Source organism: Sprattus sprattus (genome assembly GCF_963457725.1).
Source record: "Sprattus sprattus genome assembly, chromosome: 14".
Lineage (NCBI taxonomy): Eukaryota > Metazoa > Chordata > Actinopteri > Clupeiformes > Clupeidae > Sprattus > Sprattus sprattus.
Window position 1 is genome coordinate 29,508,800 of NC_137912.1, and position 25,137 is coordinate 29,533,936.

A 25,137-nucleotide genomic window follows, 5' to 3' on the forward strand; every position below is an offset into this window, starting at 1 on the left:
ATATTTATCAAGCCAGATCCTGGGCAATCATTATTTAGTGCACCGTTAAAAGACGGGAGAAATTGCCTGCAAGTTACTGCCCACCATGGAGATTATGCGCTGCGCCCCCTTAGTAAATACCGTTTTATGTTTACGACCGCTATTTTACGCCAAAAATGGGTGCAATCCTGTTAGTAAATCAGGCCCACAGTGTTTATACTACAACATTAATATATGAAAAAATACACCGCAAATGGATAGATTAACTTCTTACTTTTATTTTGAAACCGGAAACTGGGTATGCTGTCATAAGCTTTTTTGAAGTATTTGATAACTAAACGTCGCTACTGACAGATCGCCTGAAAATGACTCTTGCAGTAAAGGCTAGAAATCAGACGTCTGCATCTGTTCTCTGCATCTGTTCTCACTGGATGATATCGTATTTTTGTGCACCAATGTCGATGACTGATCACGACTAATGTATGACAGTAACGATCCTGTTTGAGAAGTCAAAAATTAAAAAAACGTATTCAAAATAGAAAAATAACTATCCCCCTGTTTATTTCTGACTAGCTTACTCGCTAGTAACGTCTTCTTATGGCGGTCACTGAGAAGTGTTGGTTTACAACTAGCACCAGCCTCATCGAAGACAGACAAAAGTCATAGCTAGATCAGTGATATTTGAATTGATTGTAAACCCATGACATTTTTATTTGCAGAGATATGTAACATTTAATAATTGGTCTTTGAGGGAAGTTCAGTAAAGCTAATTTTCACGTTACCTCACTTGTGGAAATGGCGGTCAATTTATGACTTTCGCAACCTACGAAGGAAGCACCCGCGTCTGTGTGTGAGAGCTATTATGTGCACGTATAAACGACGTGGGTAATCGGCTGTGTTTTCTGTTTTTCAGGAGAAATGTCTTAAAATTTGTATCGTCATCTCAATTTCCATGACCATTTTGCCAGCTAACTTGCTAACTATCTACATTGAGGTAACGTTAGTACTCTGAGGAGTTCGTCTGGAGTTGGTTGATAGCATCTATTGACTCATCACTTACTAAACTGATCAGATTTGTGTAAATAACATGTATAGTAAAAATCTGAAAATGTGTCACTTTGTTTCATTCTCACTTCTTATTATTCTTCGTTCGTCTCTACTAGTTTTTCAAATCCCTCCTTTGTTTTGAGCTGTAAGCTTATTGTAACAACAGTAGCTATATACAATCAATAGCAAGGACATCATTGAATATTGAAAACATCATATTGAAATGGTATTCAGCAGGTTATTCGACAGCCAACTAGTAATATGTTGTGATGTTAAATTTTAAGCTTGTACAGCTTTTTTGCTGTAGAAAGCTAATCACAATGAAATCAGGACCAAGGTATAGGACATCACTACTACATAAAATACATAGTAGATGTGATATAGCTTGTCCGTATGTAGTACACACTGGGATATTGAGCTGATGTTGTGACATAGCCTAAAACAATTGACATAAAAATGGATGAAACACTAATGACTTCCTCTGTGATGGCTTACAATAATAGGATACTTTTTTTCTTCTACAGTCCTGCTCACCATTATTGGCACCCCTAGTGAATATGAGCAAACAGGCTATGAAAAATATGTCTTTGCTGTTTATCCTCTTGGTCTTCCACTCAAAATAATCATAAAAATCTTACCTTTTCATTGAGGTAAAATAATTGAAAGAAAAAGAAAATGTTGACATTAAATAACGTAAGTTACGAAGGTAACTATGGATCTGTGAGACCGAGGGATGACCGTCACTACAGTCTAAAATGGAATGATCACCGTTGGTCTGCCTATCACCGAGACATATGTGACCCGGCACGCAAAAAGGGGGAACAAGTCGGCCGAGACGATTTCGAGAAAAACACAATTGAAGGTTTTTTTTTTCAAAATTAGTGATTTTCGTTTTTTTGCAGAATGTGCAAGTTGAAGTCATGAAGAAGCCACTCCATGTTTCAGATAACAGTATTGGTTACCTTAAAAGTATACATTTTGTCGTTGAAGTTGGTACACTTTGGTTAAATTCTGCTTCGCTTTCGTGGTGCCTGGGGGGGTGTTACCTAATTTCCATATGAACTGCTAGATCGCGTTTGTTATTTTTTTTTCGACCAATCAGCTGCACGTTACAAGCGATACACATGGCTACTTATACAGCATCATACTCCACTACTCTTATCCTGAATCTGAAGATGAGTGCACAGATGATGAACGCAATTTCATCAAACTGGAGAACATCCCTAGTCTACAGCTGACCTTAGCCGACGACGAGGAAGAATCATTCGGCCTCGCAGCAGAGGAGCTGGAGCGTGACATATCAGACGCTATCTCTACGGTAACATTTGAAGGGGAGAAAGACGAAATGGAGGAAATCCGTAACTTTGACTGCAAATGCAACGCAAGAAGAAAGGAGAACTCTCTCCTCGGGAGACATTTGTGTAGCAACAAACTTTCTCCAGAGCTTATGTACAACATACGGAGTGATTCTCTAGCAGCCGAGAGAGAGTGGCAGAAACCCCCATGACCTCTTCATTAAATGCAACCAAAACAACATTGTAGACTAGTCATGTTATTTCACCACTGGGTAAGATCTGTATATAATTATTGAGGCTAGCTAATAACCTACAACGATTCTTTATTCTTACTTTTTATTCCGTCTTTGGGGAAAGACTGTGGAGAGGTATCTAGCAAGCTAGCTAGGGTGGAGACATTCTAGATAACAGTACAGTAACGTAGCAAAAGATATCAGCTAGTTCAATGGATGTGTGTGCAGGTTGCTGAGAGTATTTCACAGTCACTGTAGCTATAACTTGCTTGTAAAATGATGGTCCTGATGTAATTTTATGGCTTTGTATCAGATCGCCAGGTGTGTTCATCAGTGATACAGTATGTTAAGCTCCTGGTAAATAGCTAGCGTTTGCTATCGCTAGCTAGCGTGCAATTTTACCAACGCTAACATTTTTGACTGTAACATTAACATTTTGATTTTAACATTAACACATTTGTAATAATACTAGTTGTCATGAACAATAACTGTTTGGGGATGTGCTCTCAACTAGATAGTTAGTTATCATACCTAGCGATAGCTTAGTTCGCTAGGGTTAGATAGCCATCAGGCTTGACTTCAGCAGTGATCTCTGCTTTGTTTACGCGTGTCGTGACCCTCATTCTGAAAACGTGACTACATGGCTTCACTCCCAGAGACGCGAGAAGAAATCAAATATATATTTTACTATTAATGACAAAATAGTAACGCACAGTGTCTTTGACAAGTAACTTTAATCTGATTACTGGTTTGGAAATATTAACGCGTTAGATTACTCATTACTGAAAAAGAGGAGGGCTAATCTCACTGAGATGCAAATGAGCACAACTATCCCCCCTGGATAGCTTTAAACTGTTCCCTTTGTCCCAGGTGAGGTGATTTGGAAAATCTTGGAGGTGCTTTTTCTCAGCGAAAGCTTTTCAGAGGGGTATACATTTAAATGATCACAACTTATACAAATATTATCAGATTTACATGAGTGAGACATCATTGGATAGCTTTACACTTACACTTTCAGAATCTGTGAATAACTCAAAATGTCTCCGGGGAGACTTGTGGCTGGTTTAGCCATGCCTGGTCACATATGTCAAAAAAGTCATGTCCATGACCTCCGGAAGCAGAACAACACGCGTTAATAAATAACAGCGAATGCTCCCGGTTCAGTCTCCTTCCTTGAGCGCCTCAGGCTGTTCTGAGCGACAAAGATAGTGACGGTCATCCCTCGGTCTCACAGATCCATAGTTACCTTTGTAACTTACGATCTGTTTCGACCTCACTCTGACCGTCACTACGGTCTAAAATGGGATGACACATACCAAAAGAGTCGCGAGGAACCCAGAATTAGTTAAAACCTTAATTAAAACCTCACTCGGTCACAGACATGAGAGCGGCGTCGCCGACCGGAGCCGGGCGAGTTACGTCCACCCTGTAAAATCTAGTAAAAGTGCATGGCGTAGACCATGAAGCCGCTGCACAAATATCGTCTGCTGCCACATCTCTGAGGGCAACCCAAGACGTAGCCATACTCCTGGTAGAGTGAGCCCTTGTACCCGAACTGACCGGTATCCCCTGAGCCCTAAAAGCATGGGATATAACCTCCACCAGCCAATGAGACAGCCTCTGTTTGGAAAGCGGCAGTCCCCGCTTTGCCGCCCCATAGCAGACAAACATTTGAGAATGCGTCCCCCTCAAAGGCTGAGGGTCAGCACCAGAACTTGGTTGATGGACCGCTGGTTGAGAACCTTCGGCAAGAAAGCTGGATTTGGCCAAAGTGACACGCCAGTGCCCCCTGCCTGCCACCTTAGACAGTCATCGCTGATGGAGAGAGCACACAACTCCCCGACTCGACTGGCCGAACAGAGAGCCAGGAGAAAAGCAGTCTTAAGGGACAAAGATCGTAGATCTGCGTCTGCAATAGGCTCATAAGGACCTTCAGTGAGCGACGTGAGAACTGTAGGCAGATCCCAGCTTGGGGCCCGCAAGGTGCGCCCTGGGCGTAACCGGCGGGCTCCCTTTAAGAACTGGCCGATCAAAGGATGCCTACCCAGGGATCTGTTGTCTGCCCCCTGGTGAAAGGCTGAAATGGCCGAAGCATAGACCTTTATTGTACTTGCTGCCTTGCCTTGATCCAAATGGGACTGCAAGAAGCGTAAAACTTGTGGCACAGGGCAAACTGCTGGCTCAAGACCCATACCAGCACACCAGTCTGATAAAGATCCTCCATCTGAGAGCGTAGCCAGCTCTAGTAGATGGAGCCCTGGCGTTATTTAGCGTCTCTTGCACAGACTCCGCTAGCTGCTCAGCGATGGACTCTGTAGGGGCCAAACTCATAGACGCAGGGCATCTGGGTTCGGATGCCAGATCCGCCCGTCTGCTTGTGATAGCAGATCCGCTCTGCACGGAATCTGCCAAGGCTGACCCTGCAGCAGCTGGAGAAGGCTCGAGAACCAAGGCCTCGCCGGCCACCGTGGCGCAACCTGAGGACACGAATGCGCTTAGTAGGCGCACACTAGCCCCACCAGCTGCAAACAGGAGTATAGGGCGTGGCAGATAAGGCTATTGCAGAGGAGGCTCCTAATAAAAACACAGGAACACACAGCACAGTAAAATGATGGCCTGCACCAGTGCACGAATGCAGCTAGCAGGCACACACTAGCCCAACCTGCTGGGAACAGGGGTGTAGGGCGTGGCAGATAAGGCAGATAAGGCTATTGCAGACGAGAACTGTCGTAGCCTAATAAAACACAGGAAAAACACAGCACAGTAAATGATGGCCCGCACCAGTGCACAAATGTAGCTAGCAGGCGCACACTAGCCCCACCTGCTGGGAACAGGGGTGTAGGGCGTGGCAGAGGGACACTGCGTAGGCCTGCACAAGCGCTAAGCACCTAGCAGGCTGACCCAGTGAACAAGCAGAAGGCACAGCACAGTAACACAGTGCACATTCACCAAACCAGCTGTAACAGGGTTCCAGCTGTTCCAGGTTATGCCACAGGAATACAACAGTGTCCTGCACAGTGCGTGGACGCACCTAGCAGGCACACACAAGCAGTACAAACAAAATAATAAACTACCTACCGTGCAACGTCGGCCAAACAGCCACAAAATCACGACAAGAGAAGCGCTAGGCAGTCTGAGCAGTGTCAGACAGGCTACAAGATTTCCGGCTGCCCACAGCAGTAAAAACACAGAACACAAGTATTACGGCGGCCCACACCAGTGCGTGAACGCACCTTGTAGGCTCGCTCAAAGCCCACGGCTGCTAACAGCGGTATAGGCACAATGTAAACAAACTCAAAATAACCCGGAAATCTAGCGCATGTAATTCAACAAAAAGGTTTACCTGAAAAAACGAGCTGAGCACAGCTCAAACACACAAAACCACATCAATTCTCAGGGGCACAAGGCACCTGTACCCTTAGGTAGCGAATTTTAGAAAATGGCATGTAATATCAGGACTTACCCGAGATATGTAGTCTCATAGGTATATACTCACGTCTCGTACGAGGCGATCAAGGTGAGAGACTGAACCGGGAGCATTCGCTGTTATTTATGAACGCGTGTTGTTCTGCTTCCGGAGGTCATGGACATGACTTTTTTGACATATGTCTCTGTGATAGGCAGACCAACGGTGATCATTCCATTTTAGACCGTAGTGACGGGTCAGAGTGAGGTCGAAACATAGTCTGACATTAGAGTCTGTAGTCTATAGTAGTCTGACATTAGATCCATTACTACCCTCTATCCCAAACCAAGATCATCTGCCACACACTCCTCTATGCCTGTGTTGAATGCTAAACAATATCCTTTCAGGGAGTCACAGAGACACCAAATCTTAATACCCCATCTGACAGGTTTCTTATGCATACTGTTTCCAAAGTAACATGCCGTCAAATTTAATCATGGCCTCACCCACTGAAAGATTTTTACATGGTCAAAGAAGTTTAAGGACGTTCTCCTGGAGGACACACATTGCAGTTTTTTTCGATCACTTTTAAACTTGTGTCAATACCATGTCCACTTTTTACAAACTCTTCACACAGTGGTCGTAACAGACGCACAACTCAGCATATCAGTTAACTTTTGGTGCAAAATGCCAAAACACTTCATACTCCACCCAAAAGTGAGACATGCTGCCGTAACTTTAGCAAATGTTCTCTCTCAGATTACAATGACCTAAAAAACATAAATAACTTGAAGCATTGCCAATTGCATACAGTATAACATGTTGCATTGCATCTTGCAAATACATCAATCCTAGCCAAGTATGTGAAGACAGAGTTCATATGTTAGTTTGCTTCTCTCAAAAAATGTAATTGCATTCTTCAATCACTGTCTTTCACTGGTAGCCCATGATTAACATTTAGAACAGTACTGTAATAGTGGAAACAACTCTTCAGGGACAGCTACATCTATGCTCGCCGAAATAGTCCAAAAAAAACTAAATAATCTAAATAAACTTTCTGCTAAAGTAAGAATACTTTGTCTTATTCAAGCATATAACTTCATTTGTCTGTCCAAATACAGATTGCCAGGTGTGATAAGTGGTACAGTGGTTCGTGTTGTTGGCTTACACGTATCTGACCTGGGTTCAATTCCTGGGCAATGAAAGATGATAGTGTAAATCACTTTGGATAGACATGTTTGTTTTAGTTCCCTTTTTGGGTCACTGTCTCATGGATGGCCTATGACTTTCATATGCAGCAGTAATAGTGGGAAAATGTCTTCATTGACACCTACAGTACATCTATATTTTACATGTACATTTCAACGCAAATGCTGTACTGCAGTATAGTTGGTAGTAAGGCTGCAAAACAAACAAATCAAAGATGTAAACTAAATACATTTATGAGTACATCAGTAAAAACAAAATCTGTCTGATGACAAGTGTATAATTACATTTTTCTGAAAATACAGCATCTTTCCATCTGCAGTGATTAAATTAAATTACTACTTGTAATTTAGTACCGCAACATCAAATGTGTTTCCTGTTTGTCGAGTGGATGCATGTACGGCCCCGGCAAACAGACCACAACAAAAAACAAAATGTTCAATGCCAGAAAAACTAAACATATCTAAGTACTGCAATATGCAACAGGCAAACCGACACACAGGTGACATGTCCCTGGTTGGTGAAATGATTCATCTGTGTGTTTGTTTGTGCTGATTCCCGACTGACAGACCTGCAGACTGATTCGTCATTTCCTGTTTGTAAGATGGATCAGGAGGAGCCTCCTGGGCCTGATCACTCCCCTCCTCAGCCCGCCCCGAAACGCCCCTGCAGACCGGCTCCAGAGCAACACCAGCATCGCCCACGCCGCCCTGCTCCCCATCCTGGGCCCTCAACTCAGTCATCATCCCCTTGACGACTTCTCCCGCTGGATGTGACGACCCCCACCCTGGTCATCGGCAGCTCCATGGTCCGAGATGTCCACACCCCCCCCTTCAACAAGCGGCCCCTGCAAGGTCCACTGCCTCCCCGGAGCCAGGCGTGTTCCAATCGCTGATGGAAGTGGAACTTTCCCTCCCCACCCCCACCACTCTGCACGTAGTCTCTCTACCTGGTCTACCTAGAGAAACCCTCGGCCAACCGCACCCACCGCCACTGCATTGCCGTACACCTACTCTACCCAATACCCTATGCTAGCATTTATGTACAATATACATTATTGCCTCCACCGAATTGTTTCTCTGTCCCTACATCCCCTACCCCTGTAACAGTAACCCTATTGCCACAGTAATCTGGCCTTGTCTGTATCATGTATTTACCACCAGATGTATGTACACATATGTCCAGAGACCAAATGCTGGCTGTGTATTGCCCCTGTTGCTTCCTTTCCCCTTCTGCCACACTACCCTTCCCCTTCCCCCCTTCCCCCCGTCCCACCTTCCTGTCTCCACCCGGCCGACCTGAAGCAGATGGGTCCCCCCTTATGTGCCGTGGTTCTGCTTAAGGTTTCTTCCTGCCCAACAGGGAGTTTTTCCTTGCCCCTGTTGCCGTTGTGCATGCACTAAGGGGGTTCAGGCTCTGGGCTCTGTTAAGCGCCGAGAGGCAATTGTATTGTTATGGCGCTATACAAATAAAATTGAATTGAAAATTGAATTGAATCTAAATTGTGTCTAGTTAAAAAACTAAAGTTAACTGTTTTGAACAGAGTATCTAAATATCTGTAAAATAAATGCTGTAGTTGCACAGCATTTTGCTGGTGGTGAACATTGACTGAGACAGGTATCCATGAATTTTGGAAGTGGTCATTGACTGCATTTTGTATCTAAGCAATGGAAAAGTATCCCATTTAGTTAATCTACTGCTGGAGTGTTTTGAGAAAGAGTACATGGTATTGAACCAAGTGTGAAAATTATTGGAAAAAACTGTAATGGTCTAACTTTCTGAGTCTGCTTTCCCTGGGTTTGAACAGGGTAGGTATCTGCATAACTCCTTATACTTATTTCATGGCATTGGTGTCTGCCACATAGGACACTTGTAAGGCTGGATCAGATGAACAGTAGTCAAGAAAAGAGGGTAAATGATGGATACCCATGAGGATGTTTATCCTCACAAACACCTTCACCTCCTCGACAAATGTATTGCACCAGGATGCTTTTGAAGAGGCATAGAGTTTGGTGTTTTCCACCAAATTAGCAAAAATGTTGGTAATCTGTATGGTAATACTAATTAAATACATTAAGAATATATTAAATATAATAATTACGTCTGCTGTACGGTTCAAAACTTATGAATTTGAACTTTAAGGTGTATGTAAAGCTTTGTATTTTTATATTTGTAGAAGTCACTAATACATATTTGATATCATATTAACAAACAATTTATGCCCTTTCAAACAAAACAAACTTGTAATTGTAATTTTTCTTTTGTTTTCTAACTGTAACTGTTTGTTTACAGAATAACAAAAAATGAAGGAATTCTCTGTTTTTCGTGGGATTTTGCTGCAGTGTTCTAGAATTCTATTGGGGTATAGAGGGTTAAAGCCAAGGACAACATTTATGTGTGCAGTAGACAATAATAAACCAATAATGTAAATGTATACTTCCATTCATTCAAAAACTAGGCTAAATAGCCATGGAATGACCATTATAGGTTACTTGAAATAACGTATTGATTAAGCATATGCCTACTCAGTGAAGCAACAGCTTGGCTCCCCGCCCACGTTTCTATGCGAGAGCAAACGTGCGGTCAGGGGAGGCAGAGCGTCACCTGTCATCATGAAAGTAAAAAACAAATAACGATAAAATAAATATCAATATTTTCTACTGATCTGTGTTATACATTTATTTTCTGCATGATTCCGATCATTTCAAGAATTTTTATGATCAAAATCACGATATTTAATTAATTTGCATATTAAGCCTTATAGTAATTGGCCAGGCTCTAATCATCAACACTAATAAAATACGATAGACGAACAAGTTTTAATATTTGAAAATATTTATATCAAGCAAACACAAGCTATATAACAAGGTTTATGAAAACTTGACATTACTATAAGGCTTAATATTCAAATTCATTAAATATCTTATATCTAATATTCATCGCCCGTCATAGTCATTGGTCTCAAGTAGGAAAGTGGTCACCGTAAAATGCCCGCCACGATGCCTCACATTGATACCATATGATGCGCTATTCAGTTTCTTTTTGAGATCAGTGTCCACAACGTGAATGTGTTTCCATACTTCCTGGATCCTTATTGGTGTCGCCGCCGCAAGGCACTGATTGGAGGGTCACAGACCATTTTTTTTTGCCCCACTCTCGTGCTTTCTTTGACCAGACATTTTCGCTCATAATTTCTTTTTCACTCTGAATGTTTTAAACGTGCGCGGTGCCGTTGACTCACTCGACATAGAGCAACCTGAGGCCCCCTGGTGGCGAGGCCAAGGGCTGCAGCCCCTAAAGCCCATTGTCTTATTCCGGCCCTGTGTGTGACAGTGGTGTGTGTTTCAGTGGTGTGTGTGTATCAGTGGTGTGTGTGTGTCAGTGGTGTGTGTGTGTCAATGGTGTGTGTGTATGTTGTGTGTGTCAGGGGTGTGTTTGTCAGTGGTGTGTTTGTGTCAGTGGTTTGTGTGTGTGTTGTATGTTTGTCACTGTTGTGTGTATGTCAGTGCTGTGTGTGTGTGTGTTGTGTGTGTGTGTTGTGTGTGTCAGGGGTGTGTGTGTGTGTGTGTGTGTGTGTGCTGCTTGCCTGCACAGCACTGTCTCCTAATGACCGGTCCAGATTCACAGTGAGGAAGGCTGACGCTGTGAGCTCATCATGAGTACTACTGTAGCCCTGCCTAAATACACACACACACACACACACACACACACACACACACAAACACACACACACACACACATTGTAAGCTCATCACAAGTTCTACTGCCTAAACACAAGCATACATTACAGAACATGTCAGACACACGTACACACACACACACACACACACACACACACACACACACACACACTGTGAGCTCATCACAAGTACTACTGCCTAAACACAAGCATACATCACAGAACATGTCAGACACACGTACACACACACACACAAAGACCAGAGAACCTAAACCGCCAAACTACAGCCCTATTGCACACACACACACACGCACGCAGGCAAGCAGCACGCCCACACACACACACACACACACACACACACACACACTCACTCACAAACACACATACACTCTCTCACACACACACACACTCACACAAACACACACACATACACTCATACGAACACGCATACTTATACACCCACATACACTTATACAAACACACACTGTGACGGGACGAACGCATGGCGGCCGTCACGGCAGTATTACACTGCTTACATATACTGAACAAACATGAACCGTGGTGGGTGTGTTATATGTTTGTTTTCCGTGTCCAGGTGTAAGGGCTTATGTGTTTGTTAACCCGGTCATTCATTCCGTGATTCCCGCATATGCTTTCTACCACCATTACACCTCTACAGTTAAAATGCATTTGTAACCATCGTTTAAATAACCACAACATACATTGTCTGGTGTTAAATGTTCTGTTTATTTGGTAAATTCTCACATCAATTAAATATTGCATATCGCTTGTCTTACCGTTGTTCTGTGTCTCGTCTTCTGTTTGTTTTTGATCGAAATTGTACAGCGCAAATACGTTGGTTTAAAAAGGCGTTTCACTTCCGGGTTAACCGGAAGTGGACCCGAATTCTGTTTATAATTATTTAGGCTGTTTTATAAGTTGTTGGGTATACCACAAGTAGCAAATGTGTTATTAATAATTATCGTGCATTTTTCCAGTCATATGGAATTGAGTTTGAAAGCTGTTTAAGCTCCTTGGTTTTAAGTGTCTGAGACAGTTCCGTTCTTTCAGCAACGATTGTAGCTGCCAAATGTGAGGACCTGCCTGATGTGAGGCCGCATGCGCAAACTTTGCGACACTATTGTAGTACAACGAGCCAGGTAATGCTGGTGGTGTAGGCTACAGCATGAAGTGGAATGACAAGCGCATTTGTTTACGTTTGAAATCCACCAAGGTTTATGATGTTAAATAATAAACTTTATTACAGGCTCAAGGCCCACATGGGAGATGTACAATACATAAAATCAATAAATTACATATAAATATACATTCATAAATGCATATAAATACACAAGGAAAGAAGGGCTAAAAAAGGCACTTATGCCAGTGTTCCCAGATCTTAGATGTGTACTTGACAGAGCTGCGGCCAGGGTCTGTCATCAGATCAATTAATACATTTGAAGAGCGGTCCAGCCGACACATAAACTTAAAAGTAAGGTTCCTCAGCAAGGCCATGAAGGTGGTAAGACCCATATTACAAAACAGCTGACTGGCTCTAGTACTCCTGGGTTTTTTCAGGAGTATCCTAAGACAGTCATTATAGGCTACTTTCAATTTACGCAAGCTCTCCTTCTTGTAATTCACCCAGAGTGGAGCTGTATAGAGAGGGGTGCAGTAGGCTCTAAACAAATTAATTTTAACATCATATGTACAGTGGTGGAATTTTCTAACCAACATGTTAGCTTGGACATAGAGCAATCTCCTCTGTCTAAACATGTCAGCATCATCCTCCAATGTGTCTGTGATAATGTGCCCTAAGTATTTGGTACTATTGGACACCCCCAGAGCTTGCCCAGAAAGATGAAAGGCAGGAAACTTAATTTCCATGTCCTCCTTAGTTCTACAGACCATTACCACACTCTTCTTTGCATTATATTTAACATCAAAATCGACCCCATAATTAGTACAGATGTTAAGCAGCTGTTGAAACCCGCCTGTACTCGGGGATAGTATAGCTAGGTCATCTGCATACATAAAGTGGTTGACCAGGGAATCACCTATCATACAACCTGTACTGCATTCCCCCAGCTGCCTGGAAAGGTTGTCCATATAGATATTAAAAAGGGCTGGGGATAATATACCCCCCTGCCGGACCCCGTTCCCAACTTTAAAAGGGGTAGATAAGATGTTCCCCCATCTTACACTCATGCTCTGATTCGCATACCAGTAAGCAAGGATGCGTACTAAGCTACTGGGCACACCCCGAAGCTTGAGCTTACTAAACAGCTTAAAGTGGTTGACGCGGTCAAATGCTTTGGATGCATCAATAAACCCTATAAGCATAGTAGATCCCTGCCTTCTATATGTGTCTATTGCTTCTTTCAGAGCATAAATACAAAGGTCAGTACTATGCTTGGGCTTAAAGCCAAACTGATTGTCAGTGGTGGTTATAAATTCACTTATCCTGTCAAGGATTAATCTTTCTAGCACTTTGGAGAGAATGCTGGCAAGTGCTATGGGTCTATAGTTATCAATGCTACCAATTTTACCAGCCTTATCTTTGATAACTGGGACAAGAACTACTGACATCATGGACTCTGGCAATATACCATGGGTCACAATTCCAGTAAAGCACATAGACAATAGCACTGCCAACCTGGGCCCAGCTAACTTAAGGTGCTCTGCAGTGATGTTGTCCAGGCCACTAGCTTTCTTGTCTGCAAGTTGCCCTATGGCACTAAGAACATCATTGGGGGTAAAACAAATATTTTTTGAGCTTTTGTTAAGCTTCATGTTTATTGAATTATTAGTTAAGCAGTGCATTCATTAGCCTACTAGTAACAGTAATACAACATAGCCCCATATGTTGACACTGAGCCTTATGCTGTAAACCGTTGACAAAATTATAAAACACTACGTTAAATAAACCTACATTATGCGTTAAGAGAAGCCAGATACGTTGATAATGTATGAGAATGCACGTCTTGGATAGTTTGCTCCTGAGCCTTCTGCCGTAAACCGTTTGTGTTTGCGCATGCGGACTCACATCAGGCAGCGGCGGACTCTAGACATCCTATTGGCGGACTCACATCAGGCAGGGTCCTCACATTTGGTAACCCACAATAACCCCAGGAAGTAAAAGGAAACGAGGAAGTAAAATACGTTTTTTGTATCAAATGAAAGGGTTTTTTTACAACAAACAGCCCTGTAAATCGACTGGGTTATATAAAAACCTTTTTTATGGAACGAGTTTTTGTTGCATTTGTCGTAATTATCGGGAAAATAGTTGAAAGCGTGTTTGAAAGCTATTGTAGCCTAATGTCAGTATAAAGTCTGAGTCTGACTACTTGCTAGATCATTGTTTATAATAGTATTGTGTTATCTGTGCATTATATTAACTTGTTTTAAAACAAGGTGAGATATATTAAATTACTTTTAAACGTACAGGATACTTGTAGCTGAAAACTATATTAAAAATAATGTATTTGATCAGTGCACTTGCATTACAAGAGCAAAACAGGATTACAATGCATATAGTATACATATTTGGTACTGTTTAGAAGTTACTTTAAAATGGTTATAAGATACCATTGACTAGGCAGGCCTATGTATAAGATTGAAAAAAAAATAGCCTTTAATAACCAGGACTACGTCATGAAAGCACAGGTTTTACTTCACTTTAAATCATATCTTCTGCAGACATGCACCCTCTCAAACTGTCTATATTTGTATTGGTGCTATTTGTATTAACAGTGTAGGCTTATATTTTTTATATTCTCCTATTTTGGATTCAGTATAGGTCCAATGTAGTCAAATTATGCCTAATTATACCTATTATGAAGTCTCTGTTGAAATTCAAGAGGAAATTATGGATTAATAGTGGTTAAATGTGGTGGTTAAATCAATCTTAGTGTTATTTTCTTTTTGAGTATGTATACTCTTCACTAACTGTTGTATATCACTCCTATTACATCTCCAAATTGTTCTAAGTAGCTTCACATTACGTCTTTGACCTTTTGGTCTTTCATAGGGCCAATAAATAGCTGGGAAAATTGGATGTAACACTTTCTTTTACTAGAGAGAATAAATTGCAGTGCTATCCTATTGCAAGTGAGGAACTGTTTTTTTCCCTCTAAACTTTTTATGTTCAGTGTTCTTGAAAGGTGTAACATTAAGTACATTACGCTCCCCTCTGCCATACAGTTTAGATAGATGGATACTTTATTAATCCCGAGGGAAATTTAGGTCATCCAGTAGCTTATACACAAATTCCCTCCTCCTCCCCTTATGCGTGGCGTTATAAAGCTGAATGGCCCTGATGACAAAGGTTTTAGGCACGGGCGACCCGGGGCGGCCCGGGGCGGCACTTTTTCATGACACGTGAGGGGCGGCACGAGCACTTAAAAAAATAGTAATAATAATCTGGGCCGCGAAGCGCTTTTCTATTTCTATATATCATATCACTGCGTGAGGAATTGGCAAATTGGCGCCCCCTGCAGCTGCAGGCGCACCTGCTCGCTAAGAAGGTGCAGCGCAATCCTGGGTGAAAGGGGGAAAGAGAGAAAGAGAGAGGGGGCGGCGGGCAGTTCAGCTCTGGGTCTCCCAATAAACATTATAATTACCCTATACTTTTTGTTTTTCTGAATTGTGTGAAATGGCTTATAAAAATAGGTAATACAGAACGATTATGTGGTCACCAAGGGCAAGGTTAATTGGTGGAAGGAGACCACTAACTGCATCAATTTATCCAACTGGTGAAGGTAATAGTGAGCAGAGTATAGATAGATAGATAGTCAGATAGATACTTTATTCATCCCGAGGGAAATGTAATACATCTTTAACAGAGTAGTCTATTACATTATCGATAAAGCTATTGAAGGATGCTCGAGTGGACAAGGTAAAAATGTGTTTTATTTTATCAAGTGTAGCTTAACCAATACTCTATTACTGTAAGGCAACCAGCTAATGTTGAGCACCAACTGAGTTGTTTGCTAGCTAGCGTTAGCTAGCTGATTTGACCATAGGGTATAGGGATGGGAAGATTCACCGGTTCGCATCGATGCACCGGCATAAAAGCTCACGATGCGATGGCCCGGATCAAAACAGTGTGCACCGGATACAATGTGGAATGAATCGCGATGCATCGTTTCTAACATTTTTGCATCGGTATAATCCGAATATAAGACCAATAATTTTATATTTAGATAGATTCTTCCTCTCTAACTGTTTCTTAAGCGCGCTCTCACCTCCACTGCTATCAATGGCCGATTCTCGTGAAGTCTATAATTTTCTAAAATCTCTCTCTGCCTGCAATACCGCTCTCTGCCTCTACGCAACTGAATTAAGTGCAACTTCGGCGCTCTCACAGGCAAAGACAGTGGGATAAATTACTGTTAACGGTGTTTTTTGAGTGGAAGTCTCCAGAAATCTGTTACCTTATTGAACGAAATTAAAAAGAGTGAACGTGCCGTTCAGAGTCACCAGAATGAACACGTTCACAGTATCGTTCATCAGGCAGTAATACAGTAGCCTACGTTCAGTTCACGTTCACCAACATTATGAACGAGTTCAGACACAACTCTGGCGATTGATCCACGTTTAAAAAAACCTGACCTTCTTGGAAGACCACGGCACCAAGACAAGATATTCATTAAGATAATAGCAGAGGCGGTGATGATAGAGGAAGAGGTAGGATTATACTCCATATACCGTAGCTAAACTCTCTATTTGTTACTTGAATTTACCTGTATCTTCCTTAAATTGGAAAAGGAAATCTAGCAGCTAGTCTCCATTATACTGATTTTTGTCAGGGCCAGGCAGATGAAACAGAATTTGACAGGAGCCCACACAAAAAGGAAGAGAGAGGTTTGTTCTGATAGGAACTGTGCCAAAAGTTATAAAACAATGCTTTCAGCCTTGGCAAAGAGCAACCTGTCCATCCCAGCAACAAGTGTTCCCTCTGAAAGAGTGTTCAGCACAACTGGTGACATAGTTACAGCACAGCACAGTTTGCTTTGTTTCATCCTGATCATGTGGATCAACTCATATTCCTAAAGAAAAACCTTAAAATAGGACAAATTTAGTGTGTGAGGCAGTTGATCCACAGGTTTAGGATGGAGAAAACTGTGTTGTGACTGGCAGGTATAGTTAAAAAAAAAAATTACATTCAGAGACCACTAACACACACACATACACACAGAGGTACATGTTATACTTTGTCAGAGACCTTGTTAATGATTTGTTGTATGACAAATAAATGAATCATTATGTACCATATTAAATTGCATAGAATTATATTATTTTGCATCGCATCTTGTTGAATCGCATCGTGTCGAATCGCACTGCATCGCAATAGGGGTGAATCGTATCGTATCGCATTAGTAGCTGCTTTTATGTATCTTGAATGTATCGGATCGTTGGCAGTGCATCGAGATGTGTATCGCATCGTCCTCAGTGATGAGATGCACATCCCTAATAGGGTATGAACATGTTCATTCATCTGACACTAGGCTAAAGTGTTAGCGAAATCCCGCTAGCCACAACTATATAATGTAACAGCATACAGAGTACTAGTATAATCTTAATAATTAGCAGGTCGATAGCTAGCTGGTTAGACCACAGATTTCCTTTTGACACCACTAGACTAGCAAGCGTTAGCGAAATCCCATTAGCCACTATTAGCAAACTCAACTAACTATAATGCATGTTGAGTGCTTGCACAACATAACTTGCAAAGAGCTGGTGTTAGCTAACATTAATGCACATGATGTGTGCATTGATTATCTAAAGTGTGTTATTTAAATGCTCTATTGAAAGAGTTGTGCAATTGAAAAGCATACAGAGTACTAGTATAATCTTAATAATTAACAGGTCGATAGCTAGCTGGTTAGACCATAGATTTCCTTTTGACACCACTAGACTAGCAAGCGTTGCACTTGCACAACATAACTTGCAGATGGCTGGTTAGCTAACATTAATGTAAATTATGTGTGCAATAATTATCTTAAGTGTGTTATTGAAATGTTCTATTGAAGGATTTGTGCAATTGATACATTTCATTTTTTCTTTCACTTATATTGTTATAATTGGAAAAAGTAAGATTTTTTTTTCGGATTGGGGGGGGGGGGGGGGGCGCTCGGAGGGGATATCGCCCGGGGCGTAATTCCATGCAGAACCGCCACTGGCTACCGCCTTCCTCACCAGCCTGTCCAGTCGCCCTGCATCCCTCTTCTTTATGCTGCCACCCAGGCACACCACAGCCTAAAACAGGCTGGTAAAACATGCGCAGGAGTTTGTTGCAGACATTGAAGGACCTCAACCTCCACAGGAAGTAGAGCCGGCTCTGACCCTTCTTGTAGATTGCATCAGCGTTGGCTGACCAGTCAAGTTTATTGTCCAGATACACTCCTAAGTATTTGTAGGTGTTAGCCACCTCCACACTGACCCCCTCGATGGAGACTGGTAGCAGAGGAGGCTGAGACCTCCTACAGTCCACCACCATCTCCTTGGTCTTAGTGGTGTTTAGCTGCAGGTGGTTGTGCCTGCACCACTGCATAAAGTTGTCCACCAGGCTCCTGTACTCACCCTCCTGTCCATCCCTGATACATCCCACAACAGCAGAGTCATCAGAGAACTTCTGGATGTGGCATGACTGTGTTGTAGGTGAAGTCCGATGTGTACAGGGTGAACAGGAGCGGTGAGAGCACAGTCCCCTGCGGAGCGCCGGTGCTGCACAGCACAGTCTCATAAACTGTGGCCTCTCCGTCAGGTAGTCAGTGATCCAGGATAGCAGGTGGACGTTCACACCCGTCTGCACCAGCTTGTCACTCTCAGTCGGAGGGGCTGGATGGTGTTAAAGGCACTGGATATATCAAAGAACATGATTCTCACAGCACCTTTCCCCTTGTCCACATCTTTACACACCTCTCTCCTCACAGTCTTTAGTTTCATCAGCAAAGTGTGATAAGTGTCATATGGCCCTGCCATTGAAGATAATGCATTTTCACCTGTGGGTAGGCCTATGTTTAAATTATTGTGGAGCATTCAGGGACGTAAATCTCAACTACTTCACACATTTTATTTAATGTTTGGAATGTCCTGAACATATTCCACCCCCCTTTTATTGAGACACAATCTTAAGTTTCATCAGCAAAGTATGAAACGTGTCGTATGGCCCTACCATTGAAAATAATGCATTTTCGCCTGTGTGTAGGCCTATGTTAAAGTTTTGTGGAGCATTCAGGGACGTAAATCTCAACTACTTCACACATTTTATTTAATGTTTGGAGTGTCCTGAACATATTCCACCCCACTTTTATTGAGACACAATCTTTAGTTTCTTCAGCAAAGTGTGATATGTGTCATATGGCCCTGCCATTAAAGATAGTGCATTTTCGCCTGTCTGATCGCCTATGTTTAAAGTATTCTGGAGCATTCAGGGACGCAATTCACATCTACCTCACACATTGTATTTAATGTTTGGAGTGTCCTGAACATATTCCACCCCACTTTTATTGAGACACAATCTTTAGTTTCTTCAGCAAAGTATGATATGTGTCATATGGCCCTGCCATTAAAGATAGTGCATTTTCGGCTGTCTGATCGCCTATGTTTAAAGTATTCTGGAGCATTCAGGGACGCAATTCACATCTTCATCACACATTTTATCTAATGTTTGGAGTGTCCTGAACATATTCCACCCCACTTTCATTGAGACACAATCTCTAGTTTCATCAGCATAGTGTGATATGTGTCATATGGTCCTGCAATTGAAAATACTGCATTTTCGCCTGTGTGTAGGCCTATGTTTAAAATATGCTGGAGCATTCAATGACGCAATTCACATCTACTTCACACATTTTATTTAATGTTTGGAGTGTCCTGAACTTTTTCCACCCCACTTTCATTTAGACACAATCTTTAGTTTCATCAGCATAGTGTGATATGTGTCATATGGTCCTGCAATTGAAAATAATGCATTTTCGCCTGTCTGATCGCCTCAGTTAAAAGTACTCTGGAGAATTCAGGGACGCAATTCACATCTACTTCACTCATTTTATTGAATGTTTGGAGTGTCCTGAACATATTCCACCGCCCTTTTATGGAGACACAATCTTTAGTTTCTTCAGCAAAGTGTGATACGTGTCACATGGCAAAACCCTGGCATTGGAGATAATCCTTTTTCACCTGTGTGATCTGTTTGTCAAGTGTTCTTTCACAGTGAATGACCAGAATAATTACTGTTAAATATATTTGACCCTTTCTTTACAGTGTACTGAACATGTTCAAGCCACTTTAATGGAGGTATAATCCTTTTATCAGCAGATTGTGGTGTGTTTTACTGTTTTTTACTATAATAATTACAAAATGTCCTGTTTAGTCAGTGTTTCATATATTTAAACAAGAAAATCATACTTTTGTAACATCAGTGAATCGTTTTTAACCCATTTTGATGTTCCTATGAAATTAATATTTCTGACAGTTAAAGAAACACGGGGCTAAAAAGGCGCTTTTATTTTGAAAAATCGTAAACGGAAGTTGCCGGAGCTCATTTGACTATAGTTGCTCACAGAACGCTGCTGTCTGAGACACCCCTGTAAACTGCAATGTTTTGGTTTGGGCCAATTGTAGGGGAGTGCTTAGGCACGATTTAAGCCTGTATTTTCAGTCAGTCAGGAGAGCTGCTACGGAAAAGACGTAAGTCTAAGAGCTCTCGCAAGAAATAGTTTCTAGACCAGTTAAATTGGCAGTTAAAGTGTTATTTGACGCAAGTTAAGTGTTTGGCTATCATGCCCAATTATTTGGTATTGTTCCACTGTATTTATTTTTCACTGTTTTCGTTTAAATAGTGTTATTGTGATTATTTTTGCCCTGCCGGGCCCTCATTTGGAAAATAAAACTTTTCCATCATAACAATCTTCATGTTCAAGTCCTCCTGAGAGTTTTACTACCAAGCTCAACCGCTCAACTACTCGACCTTTAACACACACTCATACACACACACACACACACACTCACAAACACACATACACTCACACACACACACACAAATATACACTCACACACACACATTCACACACACACACACACACACACACACACACACACACACACACTCACACACACACACTCATACACACACACACACACTCATACACACACATACACTCATACAAACACACAAACACACACACACACTCACCAAGTGTAGATGATCTGTCCCTTCTTGTAAGTGTACAGGATGATGTAACAGTCTCCGCCGTAGAAGTGCCCGTACTCCTTTGGGTCGATCGCCACTCTGCCACTGCTCTCAACTCTCCAGATCTGAGAACAGAACACACCTCTGGAGAGACTATATAAGATAAGATAAGATAAAACTGTATTGCCACACAACAATGTTGGTGGTATTCTTTGTCATAGGTAGCTCAGGCCAGTAGGAGGGGAGACAAAAATAAATAAATAAAATACTCCAGATCAGCATTGAGAGTTCAGGAGTCTGACAGCAGAGGGGAAGAAGCTGTTTTTGAAGCGTGTCGTTCCAGCTTGCATGGATCTGTAGCGTCTTCCAGAAGGTAGAAGTTCAAAAAAGTCATGGCTTGGATGGGATGAGTCTCTGATAATGTTCTTTGCGCGATTTAAGCTACGCTCAGCATACAATGAGAGGACTGATGGAAGGTCACAACCAATAATGTTGGAGGCTTTGGTCACCACTCTCTCCAGTTTCATTTTTGTGCGACTGTCAGAATTTCCATACCAGACAGTTATTGATGAGGTGATGACACTTTCTATGATGGCTTCATAGAAGAGCACCAAAAGGTGTTTGTTGACATTGAACTTTTTCAGTTGCCTGAGGAAATGCAGTCTCTGTTGGGCTTTTTTGATAAGGTGGGTGGTGTTGATATCCCATTTCAAATTTTGGCTGATGTAGGAGCCCAGAAATTTAAAGGACTCAGTAAGGGTTATGGGTTGGTCAAATACATTAACTAAGGCTTTGGTGTTAGGCCTCCTTCTCAAGTCCACAACTATTTCTTTCGTTTTTGAGGCGTTAAGGTGGAGCTTGTTCTTCCTGCACCGGCCCAATTCACCTCCTTGAAGTACTTAGACTCATCCTCATCTTTGATTAGGCCGATGATGGTGGTGTCATATTTGAGCATCTTGACGGAATGGTGGTGAGATCTCAGGTCATTTGTGTAGATGGAGAACAGAAGAGGAGATAGCACACAGCCTTGCGGCGCACCAGTGTTGAGGGTCAGAGGGCATGATGTTGCGTTATTGACTTTGACTGTTTGAGTTCTGTTCCTCAGGAAGTCCAGCATCCAGTGACACAGAGCTATGTCGATGTTCATGGCTTGCAGCCTGGAGAAGAGAATGAGTGGCTCTATTGTGTTGAAGGCTGAGCTAAAGTCAATAAACAGCATACGTGCATAGGTGTTACTTGACTCCAGATGTTGCAAAGTAGAGTGAAAAGCTAGGTTGATGGCATCTTCTACAGATCTGTTAGCCTGGTAAGCGAACTGATGGGGATCTATCAGTGGTGACACATTGGATTGTAGGTGGGAGAGTACCAAGCGTTCAAACACCTTCATGGCCACTGAAGTGAGGGCCACTGGCCTGAAGTCGTTGAGCTCTGTTGGTTTAGCTGACTTTGGGACCGGGATGATGACAGAGGATTATATATTATATAATTATATACACACACACATTCACACGAACACACACACACACACACACACACACACACACACACACTTACACAAACACACACACACACACACTCATACACACACATACATACAAACACACACACACACACACATACACTCACACAAACACATACCCACCCACACACACACTCACACACACATACATACATACACACGCACACACGCACACACACACACACACACCTGGGTCTGTCCTGTCCCGTCGTCCACCATGTTGTACTGGGCTGCCATCTGCTGGCACTGGTGTAGTTTGGAGGCGTCGAAGGGCACCTGCTGTATGTGGGCGATCCTCTCCGTCACGAAGACCCTGCCGAAGCCCTCGCTCTGGTCCTTCTCCTTCCACACAGAGAAGAACTGGCGGAAGATGGCCGTCTCCCCTCCCTCCGGCAACACCTGGATCTGTGTGTGTGTTGTGGCATCATGAGAGGCTTTACCACTGAGCGGGGTGTAGGGCAGTGCGTAATCACTGGACAGAGCAGGCAAAAATGCTTTCAAATGAGGAATTTGGTTTATTAACTAACAAAAAGTCAAACATAAAACTTCTTCAAAGGCAAAACAGTTGCTCCAAACTTAAATCATACCAACGGTGGTCTGTCCCCACTCTCAACTCTTTTCAAACTCGTTCCTGCTCAGGTGCCAACCTACTCTAACCATTTGCACCTGAGCTTGCAATCAGTGACCTGACCTTCCTAGTCCCCAGAGCACCTCCCCAGGGTCCTAGAGCCTGCCCCGTATAGGCCTTTTGAGGTAATTCACTCCCATTCCAACCTAGTGGAACCACCAGCCCAGCTTGTGGTACCACATACCCTTCCCCTCAACTTCATGCCCCTCCCGGGAGGTTAAAGAAGGGCTTAATTCGATTATCCAAAGCTAAGCACAAAACCACCTTACATAACACTTTTCAGGACCCCAATAGGTTATTTAACAACAAAACACAAAATGTCCTTCCCACCCCCCCCTCTTCATTGAGGGTATTTTCCTTTTTTTTTTCTTTTTTAACAATTATCAAGTCCGTTTCTTCCCTGTGTCAGTTCCCAGTTTGTCTGTCCAGCTTCTTTTTTCCTTGGAGTCTATCCATCCCCCTTCCGGTCGTGGACCCTCTGTCTCTTTTGCTCGTTCTGAGCGTTCAGTCTCTGTGCATCAAGACGTGCCGTGGGCTCACCATAGCCCTCAGTTTCGCTGTTTGTGGACTTCTTGACCCTGCTGGAGTAAACACTGGAGTGCTCTTCCTCACCCAACCGAAGGCTGCCATTGGCCAGAGACCAGCCCACCTGTACCTCATGGATGTCGAGGTTCTTGCTGCAGCTGTGCTTCACTGGAATCTTCTCCATGACCATTTCGAAGCTAGCTTTGCCCTTGGCTGCGCTGTATTTGCCTTCTTCAATCAATTCAAAGGGGCCCCTCTCTTTGGAAGTTTCGACTGTGGGACATGCTACTACCACTCTGTGCTGGTAGCCGGTGAACAGGCACATCTCCCTCCTCTCGGCAGGGGCAGCCACGCTTGTCTGGTCCCCCTCTTCACCGAGGTCGGCATCATCGTCTGTGTCATACTCCTCACCACCAGCTTCATCGACGGCATCATCATCATCTTCATCAACAGTAACTTTGTCAATAGCATCTTCAACCTCACAGTCACTGTCATACTCTTCATCATCATTGACATCATTTTCACCAACATCAACATCTTCAACACAGCCGTGACGGTCATACTCTTCATCGACATAATGTTCATCAACATCGAAATCTTCATCATCACCGCTGTCATACTCTTCATCATCGGCACATTCATCATCGCCCCCTAGGACCACCAGCTCTTTGGTGCTGGCCAGCGTTGCTGCCCCTTCTTCGGCAATCTCAGGCAGGGCCTCCCAGACCTGGTCAGCTTCAGGCTGCACCTTTTGAATCACGGCAGAAAGCATTTCTCTTACCTTCTGCCCTTCAGCCCCTTGTTGGTTCTTGAACACCTCTGCCGGACGTTTCCCTGTGGCAGTCATTTCAAATGCTCCGGCCCTGCTCATCTGAGTTAGCCTCTCCTGGACTCTCTCAAACATCTCATCAGACCGGGCATGCTTCTTCGCAACCTCCTGTAGGTCAGCTTCAGACGGATTGTCCATCCGCTGCATCTGTAGCAAGGCTGCACTGGTCTCCAGCTGGGCCGTCTGGCTCTCCACCAGCATCTTCACCAGTTCCTCCATTTCGTTTTTTTCGTTCAGCTTGTGTGAAGTCCTGGAAAAAGTTTCACCAAGCTGTCGATTCCTTCACTTCTGCTCATTAGCACCTACGCCCTCTTGCCCGCATTCTCCACCACATGTGGCATCATGAGAGGCTTTACCACTGAGCGGGGTGTAGGGCAGTGCGTAATCACTGGACAGAGCAGGCAAAAATGCTTTCAAATGAGGAATTTGGTTTATTAACTAACAAAAAGTCAAACATAAAACTTCTTCAAAGGCAAAACAGTTGCTCCAAACTTAAATCATACCAACGGTGGTCTGTCCCCACTCTCAACTCTTTTCAAACTCGTTCCTGCTCAGGTGCCAACCTACTCTAACCATTTGCACCTGAGCTTGCA

General features: G+C 42.9%; 1 protein-coding gene across 1 annotated transcript in view; it reads right to left on the reverse strand.

The window, feature by feature from the left end:
• scin (scinderin) overlaps window positions 1–25,137 on the reverse strand; it is a gene marked incomplete at its 5' end in the record, with an annotated part of 80,604 nt that overhangs the window by 26,618 nt on the left and 28,849 nt on the right. The window contains 3 exons of the mRNA XM_080851467.1: window positions 10,753–10,843; window positions 21,047–21,168; window positions 22,752–22,967. Coding sequence (XP_080707593.1) covers window positions 10,753–10,843; window positions 21,047–21,168; window positions 22,752–22,967 — 429 coding nt within the window. The remainder of the gene's footprint in view (window positions 1–10,752; window positions 10,844–21,046; window positions 21,169–22,751; window positions 22,968–25,137) is intronic.